Below are 20,988 nucleotides of genomic sequence, written 5' to 3' on the forward strand. Positions count from 1 at the left end.
ACAGACATTGTACACTCCAGAAAAACTTATGTTGATATATTGTGCTACGTGTTTAGGCTCTCATAAACAGTAACAAGAAAAAAGTGAAGACAATAAGCTTTGTAAAATTTAACAAATTAATTTATTTCCCTAGAAAAAAAACAAGGTAAAAATTGAGATAAAGAATTTATGGTTTTAAAAATCAAATCCAAAAATAATCCAAGAATAAAAAAAAACAAGTCCTGGTAATAAAATGTTCTTATGAATGAAGTTAGAGTCCTGACAAAATCCAAAATGGAAGGCGATGACATGCTATAGTCAGTGTAGTACTGATGTGCCTACAGTTCTTTGTTGAACCACAGAAAGTAATATTCCAGTTTTGAATTCTAAATAAAATTTCAATAAATGTCTTTATCCAAGAATTCTGTACTTAAATATACCCAGGCAAAAGAATTAATCTCTTAGAATCCAATTAATTTGAAGAAAAATTTAAATTTAACTCCAACTAGTCACAACACCTTGATGTCTAAGTGTTTAAATGCCCAAATAAAATTATTACTCAAAACATCTCTATTAAATCTGGCTAGTGTGCAAAGCAGACACTCAGATAAGGGTCAACCCTCCAGTAAAACCAGAATTTCTATATGTTTAACGTCACATACTCCCAGTACAGCCTCGATTTTACTCTAAATTTCACACTATGAATGAATAAAAAATTAAAGAAATAAAAGTTGTTCACTGATTCTGAATCGAGATCAGAAACTTGGTCAGTATTTGATACAGAGTTCTAATATTAGGTTTTCGAAAAACTGAACCGAATTTCTGAAAAATGTCAATTCCATTAAATAAAATTACATTACAATAGCATGTAATGGAATAAAAAATTTTTATACTTAAAACAAATGATTAAATTAAATCAAATATAAATTAGATATACATACAATTGCTTAAATGCTGCCACTGCTGTGCTTCATGAAGTAAAATTCTGTCAACAAGTTAGATTTTCAAGATTTGTGACCAGATTACAGAAATTGCTAAAAATAAACAAGACTTATTCCCCAATAAATACAGTATTTGCTTTATGCGGTTGTATTAAAAGTTTGCACTAATATTTCTTTTCATTCAGAGCTTTTCTTATCTCACGATGACATGGAAAAACTGCACGACTTTGAGGAGGAATGTGCTGAGGATTATTTCAGAGAGAAAGAACATCAATTCCAAGCATCAAATGAGGAAAGAATACGAGTCATTAATGAAAGGTTTGTTTTGTCTTTGATTTACCCTTTTAGTCTCAAGTCCAGTGTGACACCTGCCTCCATTTGTTGCCTCTTAACTACTGATCCATCATTACATATGCCTCTGTTGCCTAGTAACTACTGACCAATCATGACACCTGCCTCTGTTTGTTGGCCTAGTAACTACTGATCCATCATAACACCTGTCTGTCTGTTGGTCTAGTAACTACTGATCAATCATGACACCTGCCTCTGTTTGTTGGCCTAGTAACTCTGACCAATCATGACACCTGCCTCTATTTGTTGGCCTAGTAACTACTGATCCATCATGACACCTGCCTGTTCGTTGGCCTAGTAACTACTGATCCATCATGACACCTGCCTCTGTTTGTTGGCTTAGTAACTACTGATCCATCATGACACCTGCCTGTTTGTTGCCTAGTAACTACTGATCCATCACAACACCTGCCTCTGTTTGTTGGCTTAGTAACTACTAATCCATCTTGACACCTGCCTCTGTTTGTTGGCTTAGTAACTACTGATCCATCATGACACCTGCCTCTGTTTGTTGGCTTAGTAACTACTGATCCATCACGACACCTGCCTCTGTTTGTTGGCCTAGTAACTACTGATCGATCATGACATCTGCCTCTTTTGCCAAGTAACCATTGATCCATCATGACACCTGCCTCCATTTGTTGCCTTGTAACTACTGATCCATCATGACACCTGTCTCTGTTTGTTGCCTTGTACAATATGCAGGAGATTGCATCAGAGAGTTTTACAGCCAGCAGGGAACATCCGGAAACTTAAAATTAATTTAATCATTATAACCCCATACTCATACTTGAAGACATGGGAATATTTGGGATTACTTTGTACCATCCTCTACATCCAGACTGTAATGTTGCACTCTGTAACAGACTTCCTAAAATTTAGTCAACATTGCTTAAAACTTTTGTTTGGGCTTTTATTCCAGCATTTTATTTTTAAATCTAATACCCCAAACTTGCACCAATGGTACATTTTGAAATGAAGGTGTGCTGCAGATCAAAACTGAATTGCTTTGACCTGGTTTCCATGGTTAATTCAACGTTGCTTAAATATCATGTGTATGTTTTTATTACAGTATGTTTTCAACATTTTCCATGAAAAAGTTGCCTACTGCAAGACCATCGTGGAATAAAAGTGTTTGGGGTCGCTCACCAGTTATTATGTACTTTTAAGAGAGTGACGTATGTAAGGTGAAGTTGTTCGCATTTAAAACGTGCACAGTGGAGAGAATGTTGGCATACCTCTATGCTACATTAATGTAATGTGGATGATGTTTCTTTGGATATTGTACTTTTGGAAATTGTACATGATTTAAGCACACTGCTAACTAAAATGACTGCTCCTTTGTGCTAAAAAATCAGCCTGAATTAGTCTAAAGTACACTATCCATAGCAGCTATTAAAATAGGGAACATGAATTTTGCCAGACTAGACAATACCAGCTTCTGAAAGTGCAATGAATGAATTACTAAATATATTAAATGTAAAAAAAGCTCTTTTTATACAATTTACCTCTGAAGTTCAGGAAGTGAAAATGACCAAGTAGAGCTAGCACTTTTTTGAAAGGTGCACATCTGGAGTAAGGCCAAGCTGTATACTCTATAACCCATATTACACCCATCAATCATACATCAAAATAAAGGGAATTAAAGGTTCTTTAAATTATACCTAAGATATACAAGGTCTTTTTTAAATAGCCAGTATAACCAGTGAGGAAAGCCAGGGAAATTCTTTTTCTTTAAAATCCTAACCCTATGCAAAATATGAAACTGTAGAGCGCCACCTTTAGCACTCTGAAACTCGATCTTAATTACCTACTTTTTAGGTGATAATAAACACAGCTTGAGAGATACTCGTGTCACAAAAAGCAAGGTTAATTTTGTGAGCTACTGCTTAGCAACAGTGGTAGATTCAAAATCAGAAGTGATTCATGTACAGTATAGGTAGATCTATAAAATAAATTCATGTTCTACCTGTACCTTAAAATAGCAAAAAGCAAACTAAGTCTTCGGAATCCCTTCATTTGAGGCTTCTGTCACAACGATGTGTTGACATAAAATCCTAATCAGGATAGATTCATCCATGTTTGTAAAAAAAATGAGCAAAATTAGAACTCTTAAGCCCATTGTCCATAGGAAAAGGATTAAACAATGCAGTAGAACCAGATGTTTTCCCAATACCAAGGAAAACCAATAATCTTCAAAAACATTTGTTTAACATGACATGCAAACGAATTTTTATGTTCCCATAATTTCTTGATTCAGCTCACAAGGTCTTGTCATATTTTCATTAAAGATTGTGCAAGGCAACATCGAGTCAGGTAAAGTTGGATTATAAAACTTATTGTCATAAAATTTTGTTATATCTGTCCTGACTTTCCTCTTGGTTGTCTCATTATGAAATGGTATAAATGCTTATAAAGTTCTTTCCTTTCCAGGTCAGAGAACATGGTTATGAAGGTAGATGATGTCAACCAAAAAGAGAACTCCATCAAACTTTCCCTTCAGACCGTTGACTATAGACTATCCAAACTAGAGGAAATAGCTCTTCAGAATGCTGAAATGTTGAACATTCTGCAGGCTTTCATTTCCAAATCGGGGATTCGATCTCGCCATATCAGTGCCTCAAGTGATAAGAGTCGTCGTGACAGTCAGGAATCATCTGTTGAAACTGTTGATCTACCTCAGTATTATGACCAGTCAGGTCTCCCTCAGTCTGTTGAGGCTGGTGTTGAGGTTAAACTGCCTCACGACATGACCACTCTAGATGCTACCACATCGGCAATGTCTAATCTGGATGCAAGTACTATGAGAAGTGTACCCTCCCCAATGTTCATACATTCCTCGAGACCAGTAAAAGAAGACTACTTTCAGCGATTCACAGACAAATCACCAGTAAAATCAAGAGGGCTTTTAGAGAGAGCTAGAAGCATGAAAAATCGCCGATCCCTGCCCAGAGTGCATGAGAGTGCACTTGAACCTGATCATGCTTTAGAGCGAAGTAGATCTGAATCTCCTGCTGGTGTTCCTTATCAGTCTCTTTTAGAGAAGAGATATGGTCCACGCCATCTTCAAGTTGACACTAAACCTGCGACACCTAACTTGTCAGACACTTTGTCCTCACCTGAGGCCTACCACGTTTGCCTCCCGGAAGACAAGAACTACAATAACACAAATAATTCAAAACCCGTGTACAGTACAGCCAAATTGGAATCTGACACCCATGTGTCTACTGTGCAGCAGGGAATAAATGAGAACGAAAACTTACAGAGTTGCTTGGGGGATGCCACACCTACCAGTATACAAACAGATTCAAATTTTAATGATCAGTCTGATATTTTTCTTCCTTCAGTAACTTCATTTGTGTCTGATCTTGCAGCCTCCAGCCGTCTTCCAACCTCAGTGGTGACACCATTTACACCGATTCTGACACCACTTCGTGCAGAATATACAACAATAACTGACGAGATAGATACAACCTGCACAATCAATCGAACACCTCCACGAAGTCCCACAACAACGGGCTCTTTCTTTGGAGAAAGCAAATTCTTTCCAGACTGGGAGGAAGAAAGGGACGAGACTGAGGCTTGCAAAATGGAAAAAGCCACTTTGAAGCAAGCAGAAGAAGTTGAGCATAGAAAGATGGAAAAGGTAATACGTTATCGTCTGCGGCAAATTTCGTTGGATGAAAGTGACAGCATAAGTGACATTGCAAAATTAGTGATCTCAGAAATGGACAATAATGAAGGTCATTTTGAGCAAGATGACGATGATGATGTTAACAATTCTGTGGAGCATGTAGATCAAGGAGAAGAAATGATGTATTGTGACCAGATTCAGATCCGAATACGACGTGCATCTGAAGATACTGAATCTCAGGGCCAGGCATTGTAATCATAGAGTTATCTTAAATACTGCAAAGAGAATCTAGTACATTTTATGCACTAGCATATATTTGTGTTATTTTTTAGTTGTACTTCTTTTGATTCCCTTTTTCCACATGCACATCTTTGATTGGTTAATTCCTGTCAAGTTTAGATTTGAAATTTGAATGAATGAGCCTTGAGATCAAAGTGAACATAATGTATTTTTCCAGATCAGCATGAGCTTGTACTATTTTAAGAGAATTTTAAGCAAACTTTTAGTCAAGGCATAATACAATAGATTCCGGTTAATTGGGCCATCTTTTAATTGGGGCAGCCATTCGTTTGGGACAAATCTTAAAGGACAAAATACATGTGTACCTTTTTAACTCCTCTGCATAACTGGGGCAGCTGCTTAATTGGGCCAAAGTGTTAGAGTCCCGATGTGGCCCAGTTACCCAGAATCCACTGTGTATAACTCAGTAGTAACCAATTCAAGGATGATGCAATATCAGGGTCATCTGCCAATGTTACTGTTTTCTTTTGTTCAAGATTATTTATAACCTGGTTATATTTTCATGTACAAGGAGGCTAAGTTTAGTTACCAGCCATTTTTTTCTCCATCATCCTCTCCATTGCTTTTTTTCTTATGCCCCACCACAACAATGGTAAAGCATATTTTGTTTGCCTTGTCCATCAGTCCATTGCCTTTGTGAAGCTTGCCATTTTTGTCATTTTGCACTGTTATGGGTCATCATTGTTCCACGAACACTAATTTCTTCCTTTTTTTTTTTAACTGTTCACTGTTTTCATCTTTGTCATTATAAGGACCATATTGTGTATGTAGCTATGTATAAAATATAACCTAATGTTTATAAGAATAGAATTTTGTGATGCTTAACAGAGCATTGCATTTCCAGCCTGGAACACAGAGCAATGAATATGTTATATTTCAGTTCAGATATCCTTAAATATTATGCAGAAGATCTAAATAATCACATGGATGTGATTAACTATCATCAGACACATTTTGTGTAATTATAGTTTATACCTAGACAGGACATATTGCATTGCTGATAAGTTGGATTTGCTTTAATCTTATCAGATCTGTTCAGTATCTTTTAGAACTACTGATCAATGAACAGAAGAGCTTTCATAGGGTTCTTGTTATCCTTTGGTCATCCATTGCCCATCATCTTTTGTCCAACATCGATTAGCAGTGTTATTTTGTTATTGTAGTGGTTCTAAAACTACTTTTAGGAAAGTCCAGAAACTTGCCATACAGTTTTATCCTGGGGTCTAATTGGTCCAGAATGAAAATTGTTCCCATTGGCAGCCATCTTAAAAATCGTAATGTCACTCTTCTTGAAGTTATGGTTATATCAAACTGTGGATTTCAGAGCAGATCATCTGTCCCAAATGGAAACAGTGACCTCTCTGACCTTTAACAATGCTGGTTTAGTTGCTAGCTTTGAAATATTGCTGCACCTCCTGAAAAGATGTTCGTATGGACAAGGGATTTTCACTAATGAAAATAAAGATCTGACCCTCAACATGGCCACCACAATGAATATTTTGAAATTCTTGTTAAAGGTTCTCCTGAATGACAAAAGATTTTTGATTAAACACTTTGTAAACATGTAGTTGATCTGATTGCATCATGGCTGCTACAGTGACTGTCGTCAAATGTATGTATCAGTCTTCATAAATGGATGGTCATATTTACATTGTCATTCCTTGAATGACTTTTAATGATGTATTTGGTCCCATTTTATCTGTAATGGCTTGTGAACACCATAAATTTAACAAATAGGAAAGATTTTAATCAAGCTTTCTATCTTATTGTCTCATCAACTTTGTGAATGAGTTTGGTAATGCCTTTCTTGACTTGACCTAGGGGTTAAGATCTAAGATCACCACTTATAGATTTTGTACTTCAGTGAACTTGTGAACATATTAAATTGTACCTACTATATTGAACAGAATACCCAAACAAGCCTTAATTATTATCACCTCTTTTACGGCCAAATCTTGCACATAAATTTTCCATTTCTAGCTCATGCATCTCGAACCTTGCACAATTTGTGTGAGGGAAGCAGTCTCCAAAATGGATCTTGTTTATATGTTATGAGCAAGGCCCGGATATTTGGAGAGAATGAACCTCCTTTGTGAAGAGCTTTCAATATAAACCAAACAAACGAGCTCCTTGGGTGTCTAAACTAATGTGAGAAGAAAATAGTTTATGCCATCATTGACTGCATGAAATTTACCCTAAATATACAGATTTGGTATTATGTCAGTTACAATATGCAAACTGATCAGACTTTGTATTAAGTTATATTTTGAAAACAAGTTAATTGTCAGCATTCTGACATCCATTGACTTATGTGCGTTATTACACTAAACATGCCAACTCTTAAGCTTTTACCATAAGACTTACTGAAACGGTCCTTTAACCCTTTACCTCATTGAACAGAGTTACCCAGTGCAGTGTGCTATAAATAGAATACCTGTTACCTATTCAACTCCATACACATAGGCCTGCCTGTTAACTGTTAAGCAATGTAGTGTATGTTACGTTTAACAGCAATTTTAACCATTTTACATTTTTGGTACATTACGTATGGAAAAATTTAAGAGTAAAGTCTGATCATTATAGCTGTGTAATTATTTTTCACAGAAGAATTTTTTTTATGTGCTTTTAAATCTTGAGAGAACTCATTCATCATCAAGTCAGTGAAGCCGTGTGACCAGCCATAGCTGCCATTTCTCATACTAGAGAAATTTACATGTTTTTTGTCCGCGTCTACATCACTAAGTCATCTGAATTTGATAATTTATAAAAACTAATTGCTGCCTACATCAATATCAGAGCCTTTACCTAAGTTATTGAATCTTTCATAGTTGTGATTCTAATCGGGAAAACTTAGTAAGTACTGAATGAAATCTGCAACCTCCATTTTGGAGAGTGGAGAATATGACCCCGTTACTTTAAATAGCAGATTTCGACCTCCATGTATAGCCTATCGTGTGCTGAAAAATGGCGTTAAACCCTACAACAACAACAACCAAGACTAGATCACTTTGACCTATTTTATACACTTGAGTTATTTTTAATTTTCAGCAATTTATTACACCCTCTTGGGTCACATTTTTTAACACATAAAAATTGTTAAATGGGCGAATATCAGCAAAAATAATTTGGTCTTGCCAAAATTAAGTCTCTTTGTACCCTGTTTCACATAAACCTAAGAAAATCAATGTAAGAATGTGTCTTAGCAGGTGTAACTGAACCATACCAAAACAAAGTCTTTGTGACCTAACTTTCATGCTCGAGTCACCTTTTAATTTTGTGCTTTTAGTTTGTTATGCCCAAAATATCTTGGACCACATTTGGCCTGCACACATGAAAATTGGTGTATGGATTCATTTCAAGAAGAGTAACTCAACCATCCCAAACCTAGGTTACTGAGACTTAATTTTCATGCTTGAATGACTTGTGCATTTTCAGTTATTCATTGTTATGCCCTCATTAGATTAGACCCTAATTCAACTACACATGTAAAGTTGATATGCTGATACATTTCAAGAAAACTCATCCAAAACAGAAACTAGACTACTGTGGCATGGGTGAAGCACCCAACCCACGCTGACTTGAGCAGGTTTTGAACCCATAACCACTAGATTACAAGTCTGATACTCTACTGATTAAGCTACCATGTTTTCTCCCCCGACATAATTTTCAAAACTTTGTCACTGGGACCTAAAATATTGATGCATGAGTGACTTGTACATTTTTATCTATTCATTTATTACACCATCAACATTTGGGGCTCCGAGTGACCGAGTGGTCTAAAGCGCTCTCTGTTACAAATCATTGCCATCTCACCTCTGTCTGCGTGGGTTTCAGTCTTGGGCTCGGCAAATGTGCGTATGTGAGAAAGCTTGCCAGTAGCTTCTTGTGGGTAGGTGGTTCTTTCCGGGGTTTTCCAGGGTTCTTCCTCCACTATTAATACTGGCTGCCATGTATAGCCTATCGTGTGCTGAAAAATGGTGTTAAACCCTTCTACAACAACAACAACACCCTCAACATTTGGACCCTATTTTGCCCACACAATGAAAATTGTTATTTGGACACAGTTTGACGAGAATTACAGAACTATGCAATGGTCGCTGTGATCTAGATTACATGCTTGAGTGATTTTTATATTTTAGCCATGTGTTCTTGCATCTTTTATGCATTTAATCCTCTTACATTGAAGCTAATCAATTTTTAAAAACCCATCCTTGATGAAACTTTAATTGTTAATGTATCTCTTTGACTATTGCAGTAACATTTCCTTCCTCAATGCTTATTTATTGGTTTATACACAGCCAGACTGAAGCTGCTGTCATGACGTAGACTCAAAATCAGACTGTATCAGTTGTCATGGCATATCTCTTTCGAAGACTTTTACCTCTCCATGTTAGTAATGATATTCCTATTTACAAGGAAACACCCTGTTTCCTCCTTGACTTACAGGCTTGCAGAGATTTCAGAGTCCAATTTTTTAGTCAATTATTAACTAAAGCTATCTAATATAGTATGGGCTGTGTTCTGGTTCAGTGAAAATAATTCATTTTTTGGCAGTGTTCTGTGAGGAAAGTCATGTTTAGTATGTGCTCTAGTTCTGTTTTTCTCACATTTTACTGTTTTCTAGTCAGAGAGATAACTCCTATTTAGGCTGTGTTCTAGGTATGTGAGATAACTTTGTATTTGGGCTGTGTTTTAGTTCTGTGAGATAAACAGTTTTGTTTAACATAAAATAATGACTGATGTATTATTTTTCACAGAATCTTTAACCAAAAAAAATTCTGAGATGCATATAATAAATAAGGTAAAATATTAAAATAGAAAACAATTATGTCATTCCTACATTATTTAGTCTGAAGTTATAAGTTGATTTTTAAGTGCATTGTACTTTTATGCAGTTTTTGGTAATGGAACTTAGATACAAAAGTCAAAGTTCATGGTCATGGAGGTTTTACTTTATTATATGACAGTAAATTTTGATTATGTTTATTAGATTATCTTTGTACAGGTCAATCAGTAGAAGTCATTATGATATTGTTGTATGGTAAAACTTGTTTTATTCATATACATATTATGGAGTATGTTGTTTTTTGAAGTCTTTGATTACTTTAAGTTTAGTATTATATGTATGAGAAAATTAATTATTTTTTCCAGCAATAATTCAAATTTCTGGTAATTTTTAAACTTGTAAATATGTTTACAAACAAGGCCAACATTTATTCTGGTATTTATGATTTGTCGTTTGTCACATGAAAATTATTGACATTAAATATTACATTTTATTTACAGGATAATATAAAAACTGTAACTTTGCATTTACCTGAGAGAGTAAAAGTGAACATTTATTCTGGTATTTATGATTTGTAGTTTGTCACATGTTGATTAATGACATTAAATATTACATTTTTATTGGCAGGATAATATAAAAACTGTAACTTTGCATTTGCCTGAGAAAGAGTAAAAGTGATCAAGAATGGGGATTACAGCTATACCACGTGAATGAAATTGATGAAACTTGTGTCTTTTTGTATTTAAACTTAATTATTTATCTTACAAATAATTTTCCGTTGTCATTCAGTGAAAAACGTTTTATTATAAAGACAAAGCGTGTAAGCTGACACATGGTTTCTAATCATATATCGTACAAAAAAACACTATTGTTGTACCTAGTTACAATTAGAGGGAATTGAAACTAGTTCTTTGAGAACACAAATTTAATTTCTTTTTAATTTGCACTGCACAAAACCAACACTGGATTCCATCCATTGTCCCACCCATTATTTAATCTGACAAGAAAATAACAAACATCAAATCAGTATGCATACTATAATCAATGGAATAATCAACATAGACCCTGATCTGCAGGCACATTATGCTATGGCAGATCAGGATCTTTGTTGTTTGCGGTTTGACTCTACTTATAAGCAAGTATAGATAGTATCATTCTTACTGAAGTTGACTAATTTATTTGTTCAAAATCAAATGAACTTGTGTTGTCAAGGTTAAGAGTTCTCATTTGTTTAATTTTTGACATATTTTTTCAGAAAACTTATAAGCCACTATATATGATATTTCTGTCCAATCCACTGTATAAATGATTCTTAAATATTTGCTTCATCTGTTTCATGTTTCCAGCATTCTACTGTTTTACGCTTCTTCCATGTCATTATAAATCTGAAATGGACAAGTAGAATTTTGCCAGATTTGAAAATGTGTCATCATATCTGCCCTCTTCCCAGGCTGTGTTAGAAGATTTTTGGGGAATTTGAAAGTGTTTTGAGACCAAAGGGATTTATGCAGATGACAAAAAAATCTGATATCCAATGGATAAAAAGTTATAATTTCAAAAAAGCCTTTAGAAAATTACTGGAAATTCAAAATTATGATAAAAAATAGAAACTAAAATATTGGGCTTGTTTTAAGCATTTAATCCACTGCCAAGCAATAAATAGTTAATAGACTTGGCATTGTCCAGTAGCATGACCACACACATCCACACATGTCCACACTCACATTATCACAACCACATAGACATTAGATGAAGAAAAAGAAATCTACCAAAATCCTATCTTTAAAATCTCTGGACAGTGAAATATTCTACTGATTAGATGCAGTGTTTGCTGCTCTCATTTCATCATGCACTTGTTAGATACTGGGTGTTACTATTTGATCAAACTTCCCCAAAGATCTAGCTGACTTTATCCCAGCAGAGAAAATTATCTTTCTTCATCTGCATTGCATTGAGGAGTGTCAAACATGCAGGGTTGTGTTACTATGTCAGTGGATGTTGTACACTCAAGAATGACTGATATGAATATAGTGTTTGCACTGTGTGCAAAAATAAAACACTCCCCCTTGCTTTCTTGCCTCACAATTTCAAACTGTGTCCAATAGTTCTGAAATTTTGATTAGTTTGGCCTTGCTTCCTTTGTAGGTGGATTATATATATTTCCATGAATTCAGAGCTGCATTACAACATTTTACCTTCAAAAGCACTTGTACAGTATTTTGACTATTGAAATGTGTGTTGTGCTTTATATTTGAAGTGAGATCAGGGTTTGAAAGAAACATTGCAACATATCACAAACTTGCCAGTAATCATTAATACAGATGGCTTAAACATTCTCATTCAAGGCAATGATTTATATAAATTTTTGTTCTTCAACATGCATTTCTTTGTTTGATGTAAATTCAAATGAATTAGGTGGGTTGCTCTACTTTTTGTACTTGACTTCTGCAGATTAGCCTTGTGGTCTCTTCCACAGCAGTCTTCAAACATGGTTTCACCCTAGCTTTTGTCAGCCAATTAAGTAATCTGTGAAATGATTGTTGCTTATTTGTTAACACCATACCTTTTTAATTGCTGTGATGATAATGTTTACATGGTCTGAAAGCAAGGCTGTTCACTGTTTATAGAGACTGCATGCTAGGGACATATATAGTGGTGGCCAAAAATTCTCTCTTGATCTTGATTTTTAAAAAACATTTTTTGCTAATAATACTGAAATATTTTATTTTTCTTAACATAACCATGTTTGCAGGGGTGGGTGGGTAAAAAAATTTTTTCTTCATGCGATATATCATGACAGGTATGCATCTTTTGATTATAATTCTTGTCCTAAAGTCATGCCCTTAACAATTAAAATGTTTCTATTTAAGGGAATATTTTGTTTCCAACATTATTCTTGTGCTATATATGGAATTTTTGTGTTGTTTTTGCCAGGCACGATTTTCAGGTTTTTTTCCTTCTCCCCCTTAAATAAGAAAATACCTGGTGAAAATTGCCACTGAAATTCCCAATAACAGCATTATGGAAGAAAAGGATGATTCCTTAGACAAATGGTATTGGATGTTCAATGCAGCCTTAGACAAGCATGCCCCAATAATAAAAAAGTGGTAAAACCAAATTACACCCTCTTCCTTATCTATATCAATGATCTACCATTAAATAATGAATCCACAAATACAGATTTGTTTGCAGATGATGCAACCTTGTATACATCTAGTTCTGATACTGAAGTTATCCAAACAAGATTAAACTCGGACCTTATTAGAGTCCAAAACTGGGCACAACAAAATAGGATGGTAATTAATGAAGGTAAAACAAAATGTATGATTTTGGGGACATCACAAAAGCTACACAAGTCAGGGAACCCAGAACTATCTCTTGCAATAAATAATCATCCATTAGAAAATGTCAAACATGAAAGGCTTGTAGGTGCATCTGTAGATAATAATTTATTATGGGATGACCATATTGATAAACTTTGTAAAGCACTGTCATCCAGAATTGCCTTACTCAGCAGAATCAAGAAATATTTACCTATGGAAACTCACAATCTGTACTACAAGTCATGTATTCTTCCAACAATGGATTATTGTTCTAATGTATGGGGAAACTGCTAAATCTGAGCTTGACAGGATTTATAAACTTAAGGAACGAGCAGCACACATAATATTAGATGCATCTGTTGATCATCCCTCAAAAGCATTATTTACAGAACTCAAATGGTTCACCATATTTGACAGGATAGATTTTCACAAGGCAGTTCTTTTATATAAATCTCTACATGGAACTGCACCAGAGTATCTTCAGGATTTGTTCAGGCCTTTTTCAACACAATACCAGTTGAGATCAATATCACATGGAAACCTTCTAGCACCAAACCCAAGAACAGAGGAATTTAAAAAGAGCTTCTGATACTCTGGTACAGTTCTGTGGAATAAGCTTCCACTACATGTAAAATCTGCTGAAAATGTTAGAGTATTTAAGAAGAGTTATCATGAGCATGTACGTGTTTCTAATAGATAATGGAATTTAGTATTTTAATACTAAGCATGTTAAATAAACAGTAATTATTGCCATCTTAATATAATATGCATTGTTATACTCTCCTTAAGAGGGCTTCAAGGGAGAAAGTCCTTGACTAATGAGTCACCCTCTATAAATAAAGTATTATTATTATATTATTATTAAGCATGTGTACTTTGGTTAAATTTATCACTGGCAAGGAAAGAACTTGTTCACTACTGGGACAAAAAGAGGCAGCAAAAATGTTACCCAATATAAACTTGTGTTAAGTATTTCTTACATTTTTTATATTTCCATCTGTTCAAGTTTTGAATGAAATGAAACTTTTCCATCTATTCATATGTATGAAAAAATACAATAATGTGTTCATTATAAATCTTGCCACAGTATACATTCCAGTTAACTCCTCATTGGAATTAATATTAAAGTTGTACATTTAGATCTATTTCCCAGACACTTTTGCCATGAGCAGTTATGGGTGCATTCGTTTTTAGGAGTACAAATTACCTTGTCTTAGCCACATTTTTGTGGTTATTTGTTTTCATACCCTGATTGGTAGAACTGCTTGTTTGGATCATAGTGAACTAAAATGACATTCTTTACATACACATGTGACATTTGTATTAAGTAGTCAGCAAGCAGACAGACAGACAGCATTTTGTTAAAGTCTTGCGCATACTGTGACATGAAATTTCAAGTTTGTAAATTGTGTTCACCATGGTCTGTCACAGACAAAACATATTAATAGTATAATTCTCCCTTTGCCAAGAGTTACAGAAAGTTATAACATTGGTCTCATTCCTTTTATGTTAATTTGTTTGCTCATTCATTTGGCTCTGCATGTGTGTGTGTGTGTGTTCATGATGCCTTCAACATCTTTGACTTGTTAATCCATGGAGGTTTTTGTCGTTTTCACCGGAAATGTGAGTAGGAAATACATTTTGGGGGCTATTTCTGAATACATCCTAATACATCGACATCCAAGACATTTCCTATTAACATAATGCCTAATTGTGTTCGAAACATCGCTTTTTCATTTCACTTGCACATGAGCAGAAGGGTAAAAGTTGGAGTTCTTTTTTTTAATTTTTATTATTTTGCTTAACAGACCCATCCTTTTCATATCGATACAACTCATTATTCAAATGCACATCTTATCCTACTTTTTGCAAACCTTTGCCTGTCTGTGTGCAGTTCAGACCAGTCTGCCTTAGCTTTAGATCTGAGGCCAAAAAGTCTATAATACCACCCACTTTAGTATATCATACATGACCTTGATGCTACAGAGCTAGGCAGTAGGCTACTACCTCCTGACTCATAAACACTTCGCCAGGGGTTAATGAATTAACAAGGATTTTGGAAATTTTTACAAATTGTCAAGCATTCACTAAATTTGTAATTTATGTGCAATGTTGATGCACAAGTGATTAAATTTGCAAGGAATATTCATATTTTGGGATGTCATCAAAATTCACCCATTAACTCATTAACCCCTGGAGGTTGTTGTCATTTTCGCCTGAAATTTGAGTAGAAACACATTTTCTGTTTCTTAATACATCCTAATATGTTAACTTCCAAGAGATTTCCCGCGAACATAATGCCTAGTTGTGTTAGAAACATTGTTTTTCATTGGCTATTTCACTTGCACATAAGCAGAAGGGTAAAAGTTGGATTTTTTTTTCTTTCCTGCTTAACGGATCCATCCTTTGTGTATCAAGACCACTCTTCATTCCAAATGCACATCTTATCCTACTTTTTGTTAAGGTTTGCCTGTCTGTGTGCAGTTCAGACCAGTCTGCCTTAGCCTTAGGTCAGAGGCCAGAAGTCTAAAATGTGGACACAAAGTCGGATTCCGACCATGGGTGAATTTTGGGTGGAAAAAAGTCGAGCCCAAAAATTTTGGTTTTTCCCACTGTATTTTGTAGTGCACCTAGAATGTCCAGATTATTTGGTATCATTGTAGAGCTGCATTTATCTACCTTTCTATAATACCACCCACTTTAGTGTATCGTACATGACCTTGATGCTCGCGGGTTCGAACCCCAGCCAAGTCATACCAAAGACTTATAAAAATGGTACTAACAGATTCCTCGCTTGGCGCTCAGCATTAAGATGTTGGATTGGTTGGCCTGATGTCAAGATAATGTGACTGGGTGGGACATCATTATACATGTCTGCAGCATGATGCCTCAGTGCTAGACATCACTATAAACTGTCACACTGCAGACATTGTAGCAATATGACTGAAAAATTGTTAAAGCTACATTAAAAATTTAAATCACACACACATACACACTGACCTTAATGCTACAGAGCTCGGCAGGCAGTAGGCTACTACCTCCTGATGCGTAAATGCAGTGCCAGGGGTTAATGAGTTCACCCATATTCACCAACATTCAGGAAAATTATATGTGAATGTAGATGATTGAGAATAACTCTTACAATACCAAATTTAGGTCACTATAACCTGATTTTCATGCTTGAGAGCCTGTTGTATATTTGGGAATCTGTTCTTTGCATTCTCACTATATTGGACACTGTCTCCCATACACTGATGAAAATTGGTGTCTGGATGCATCATGGTGAGAGTATCTTAATGATACCAAAGCTAGGGCAATGTGACCCAGTTATGCTTGATTTGCAGTTGTATTGTCAGCTATCCAATCCTTACATCTTCAATATCTTGTACCCAATTTCACCTACACTTATAAAATTTGTTGTTCTTGTAGGGTTTAATGCCATTTTTCAACATGAGATAGGCTATACATGGCGGCCAGTATTAATAGTGGAGGAAGAATCCAGGTAATCCCCAGAAAGAATCACTTACTCATATTGGCCTCATACCCAGACAGTGGTGTGATGGGAGTAATCTGTAACAGTGAGCGTTTTAGACCACTCGGCCACTCAGGGCTCCCTTTAAAATTTGGTATAATGATACATAACAAAAAGAGTAACTCGAGTCATATACATATCCTAGCCAAACTTGTATTGATGGCCTGCAGTTTTATAATGAAAGGTCAAGGTCGCATTGACCCATCATTCATTGCCATCCAAGAAGAATTAGGCATACCTTGCTACAACCTGCATACATAACTGTGACACAGTTTGTACTGCGTAATGTGCCAGTTAAACTGAAAATAGGGTTTAACAGGTTTTACATTATGCTAGAAAAAGGTATGTACTTAAGCCTGCATTTATTGTGTTAATATATTGATATGATGTCATTCAGATTGCATAGAGTTGTAATCAGAGCTGATTTAATTTTGTCAACCAAACAAAAAAGAATTTGCCCATTTTATATGAAAACTGCAACAATCGTGGACTTTGGGTAGGGGAGTATTTCATCATGAAAAACCTAAACCACTTCTTAAAGAATTCATACCGTGTGTTCTTGGCATATCACATAATTTAGTGGTTAAAGTTCAATATTTTGCAAACATACCGTGACTGCATTACAATTCAGAATGTTGGTAATTACATAGTTTGTAAATGAATTGCCAGTAATCAAAATCCAGTTCATAAGACAGTGTCAGATCTTGAATTTCAACTTGCGTTCATTTTTTTTCTTCAGTGAGAGTTTGATTATGAGCACATGATGGTTCATAATGCTTAAAATTTCTTGCTTTTTCTCTAGTTCACAGAAAAATATACTGTTTTAACTCTAAATGGGAGTCAAGCAAACCACCCCCACCCCATATTCAACCATTGTCATAATGTCCCTTATTAAAAGGGCATGTTGAAACTTAAATTTTAAACCTGCCATAGAAGACATATCCATTTAAAGGACACCTAACAAGTAATAAACAATGTTACGTCCAATTTGTTAATTTTCATATTTTACCTCAATATAAAGGATATCTTCATGTAATAAAGAATGTTTTGTGTCTTTTATAACTAGGTTTCATTGTAATATATATGATTTAATGTCATGTTTTTATTTATATATTCATACTACTTGTGGTGGGTGTATTTTAATTTATTTTTTACCATTGCAGACGTTTTTCAATTTATTAAAAATTTCTTAACTTTTTGGGCTGAAGTTTGTAAACAAAATAATCTTGTGCCACAATTGAGCAAAAACCACTAAAGGTTGACATATTAAGTTAGGTTTATATGCATGTGGATTTCATAGTTTGATTTTCATTCTGTTATAGCAAAACATGTATTTGTAATGTTTCTAAGAAACTTGTGGGGTTTTAATGAAGATATGTTTGTTTTACCTAAAGAAAATTAAGTTTTCAGTGATAAACAAAGGATCATAAACCTTACAGACTTCTCATTAATAAGACATTTTCTCAGGGTGTTTCATCATCTTGATTTTTTATAGGTGTATATAGAGCTGACAAGTAAGAATCTTGATAGTAGTATGAACTTAGAGCACATTCCTATTCCCTTTTGAATATCTGGCCTCAAAGAATACTTGTATTATGTCTAAAAACTTCTATAATGACTGTTTCTGTACACTGACCTCATTTTACATGCCCAGCTCATTCTGGATTATGCATTGTAAGCATTACATACATTCCCCATATCTAGCTCAGTCAGTCTTTTGGACAGTAGCGGGCTTCCCCACAATGAGCCCATTGAATCTGTTGCACTGTAGCGGACTTCCCACAATGAGCCCATTGAGTCTCTTTCACAGTAGTGGACTTCCCACAATGAGCCCATTGAGTCTCTTGCACAGTCGCAGAGTTCCCCACATTGAGCCCATTGAATCTGTTGCACGGTCACAGGGTTCCCCACAATGAATCCATTGAGTCTCTTGCACAGTCGTAGAGTTCCCCACATTGAGCTCATTCAGCAAGTTGCAAAGTCACTGAGTTCCCCACATTGATCTCATTTACTCTGTTGCACAGTCGCAGAATTCCCCACATTTAGCTGATTTAGTAAGTTGCAAAGTCACAGAGTTTCTGAAGGTTATGGTTATGTCTGAAGTTTTTGGAAAGTCACCTATTGTATGTATTGGTTGCTGTATTCAACCAAAATTTTGGTGGAATGTGTGTCCAGAGTTTGTACCAAATCCTGTCTTACCATTGTATCCAGAAAACTTTGTAGTCAGTTCAAGCAGACCATTTTGCATGGTTTGATGTGGTCTCTGCCAATTAAGGGTCTGGTAAAAAAGAATAATAATAATACAGATTTTGTTGAATAAGGCTGTTTCAAAATTTTTAAATATTTTTGATTGTGTGAGGTGTCATAAAACTTCACTGTTGTGATGAGATGATATTTCTGGTAAATATTGACATTTTCACTGGCTTGTTGAAGCGTGCTTCCCACGTCAGTGTCCTTATAAAAATTACATTGAATAATATCCATGTAAATTTAAATTACATTCATCAGAGTACTTTTTCTCTGTAAAAGTGAGCCATTAAGTATTCTTCCAGACCCTTGCATGGCAGAGATTTGATGGAGACACCATTCCATGAAACACTAAAGGAGAGATCATGCTGGCTTAAGTAGAATTGGAAGACGGGCAAGATGAAAGGCTTAAGATTTGTACAAGGCAAGGTTTATTTTGTTGCATGTGATTTGATATGCATGGTACCTACTTGTCTTGTTAACAGCAATATTTATTACATTGTAATATTTGGGTTCTGATAGAAGATTTATGGGAGCAAACATGTTCCATGGTAAATTAGTTCATAATAATGGAATGTTCCATTTTGATTCTATCATCATTTTCCTGGTAACAGACATTCATATTTTCTTAGTTACCAATTATGTCAGAATAGTTGGCCTATGTAACAAATTTTATTTATTAAAAATTGGTTTTAAATGTATGAAAATAGGTATGGGGTTCAACAGACAATTATATATACAAGTTTATATTTCTGATTATCTCATTTACATACTTTGGGTGGACAATGATGACAAGTCCGGTCTGACTGCAAACAGTATAGATCCAAGTCTACTGTCACTTAAGATACCAGCAGATCTGGGTCTTTGCAGTTTGTTAGGATTGATCTGTAGAACAGACAACAGAGACCATGATCTGCTGTTGCTTACTGGATCAGCTGATCCGAGTCTATGTTGTTTGCAGTTAAGCCTGACTTGTATGTGAGGATGTACTCTTTGTAACAACGAAGTCACAGCTGGAAATAACTTGGTTGTTCTAATTACTCTCGTCTCTCGAACAATGGTACAATATAAAGTACAGATTTTTGTCATATCAGTTCTTGAAATATTTTTATATTCTTTTTGTACAGTACCAAAAATCCTAGTGTTCATTTTCTTGGAAAAGTGTTTTCGTTTACATAATGTTTACTGTGTATTTCTCATGTTTTAGTTATACCCAGCTGTTAGGTCACAAGGCTTAGTAATGTATAATTTATTACAACAGTCTTTATATTCTACAATACAGTTTGACGATGAAATTGTTTACATACCAAGTTCTACAATGAAATTGTTTACACGAAAGATTGAACAATGAAAACTACAAAGTTTTTTTTTAGGTACTAAATAAATTATCTTTAATTGCAATCTGACTTTTGCTTTTCTTTTCTTTATCATTGTTTGCAAAAAACATTGTTTCTCATGAAACATGACAGCAAACAGTAAAACAATTCTTATTTTGATGGCATGTTGTAAAATAAATCAAACTAACCTTACTTATGTTACATGTTATAACAAATATTGCTACTCCGGAAAGCAGCAAGGTGGTGGCTGAAAAACTACTAATTAGGATTATGTTGCTTCTTTCCAGTATAGACATTGGTGTTGTACCCTACAATATAACTAGGCATTACCAGAGTTGTTAGTAAGCACAACCTTCCAAGACATCTTTGGTATTGGTATCTGTGGCTCAGTGCACTTAAGAAAGGTGACTACTGGTATATGATGCAGCTAAATCTCCAGCTGTGCCTAAAAGATGTTACACAGACTCAGTTTTGATGTGAAAACCTGTAGATGCATCATTAGTATAAGATGGGTAGCATATGGTGAAAAAGTGTTGAAAATAGGGCCCACACAATTGA

The 20,988-nt window shown here is 35.0% G+C and overlaps 1 protein-coding gene across 1 annotated transcript in view; it reads left to right on the plus strand.

Annotated features, from left to right (window-relative positions):
• LOC149770286 (uncharacterized) overlaps nucleotides 1-20,494 on the plus strand; it is a gene marked incomplete at its 5' end in the record, with an annotated part of 57,404 nt that extends 36,910 nt beyond the window's left edge. Inside the window, 2 exons of the mRNA XM_089949248.1 lie at nucleotides 1,106-1,238; nucleotides 3,705-20,494. Coding sequence (XP_089805374.1) covers nucleotides 1,106-1,238; nucleotides 3,705-5,160 — 1,589 coding nt within the window. The remainder of the gene's footprint in view (nucleotides 1-1,105; nucleotides 1,239-3,704) is intronic.
• Between the last annotated feature and the right edge of the window lie 494 nt (nucleotides 20,495-20,988).

The sequence above is a fragment of the Sinohyriopsis cumingii genome, unplaced genomic scaffold (genome assembly GCF_028554795.1).
Source record: "Sinohyriopsis cumingii isolate HCF-2022 unplaced genomic scaffold, ASM2855479v2 utg002481l, whole genome shotgun sequence".
Taxonomy (NCBI): domain Eukaryota; kingdom Metazoa; phylum Mollusca; class Bivalvia; order Unionida; family Unionidae; genus Sinohyriopsis; species Sinohyriopsis cumingii.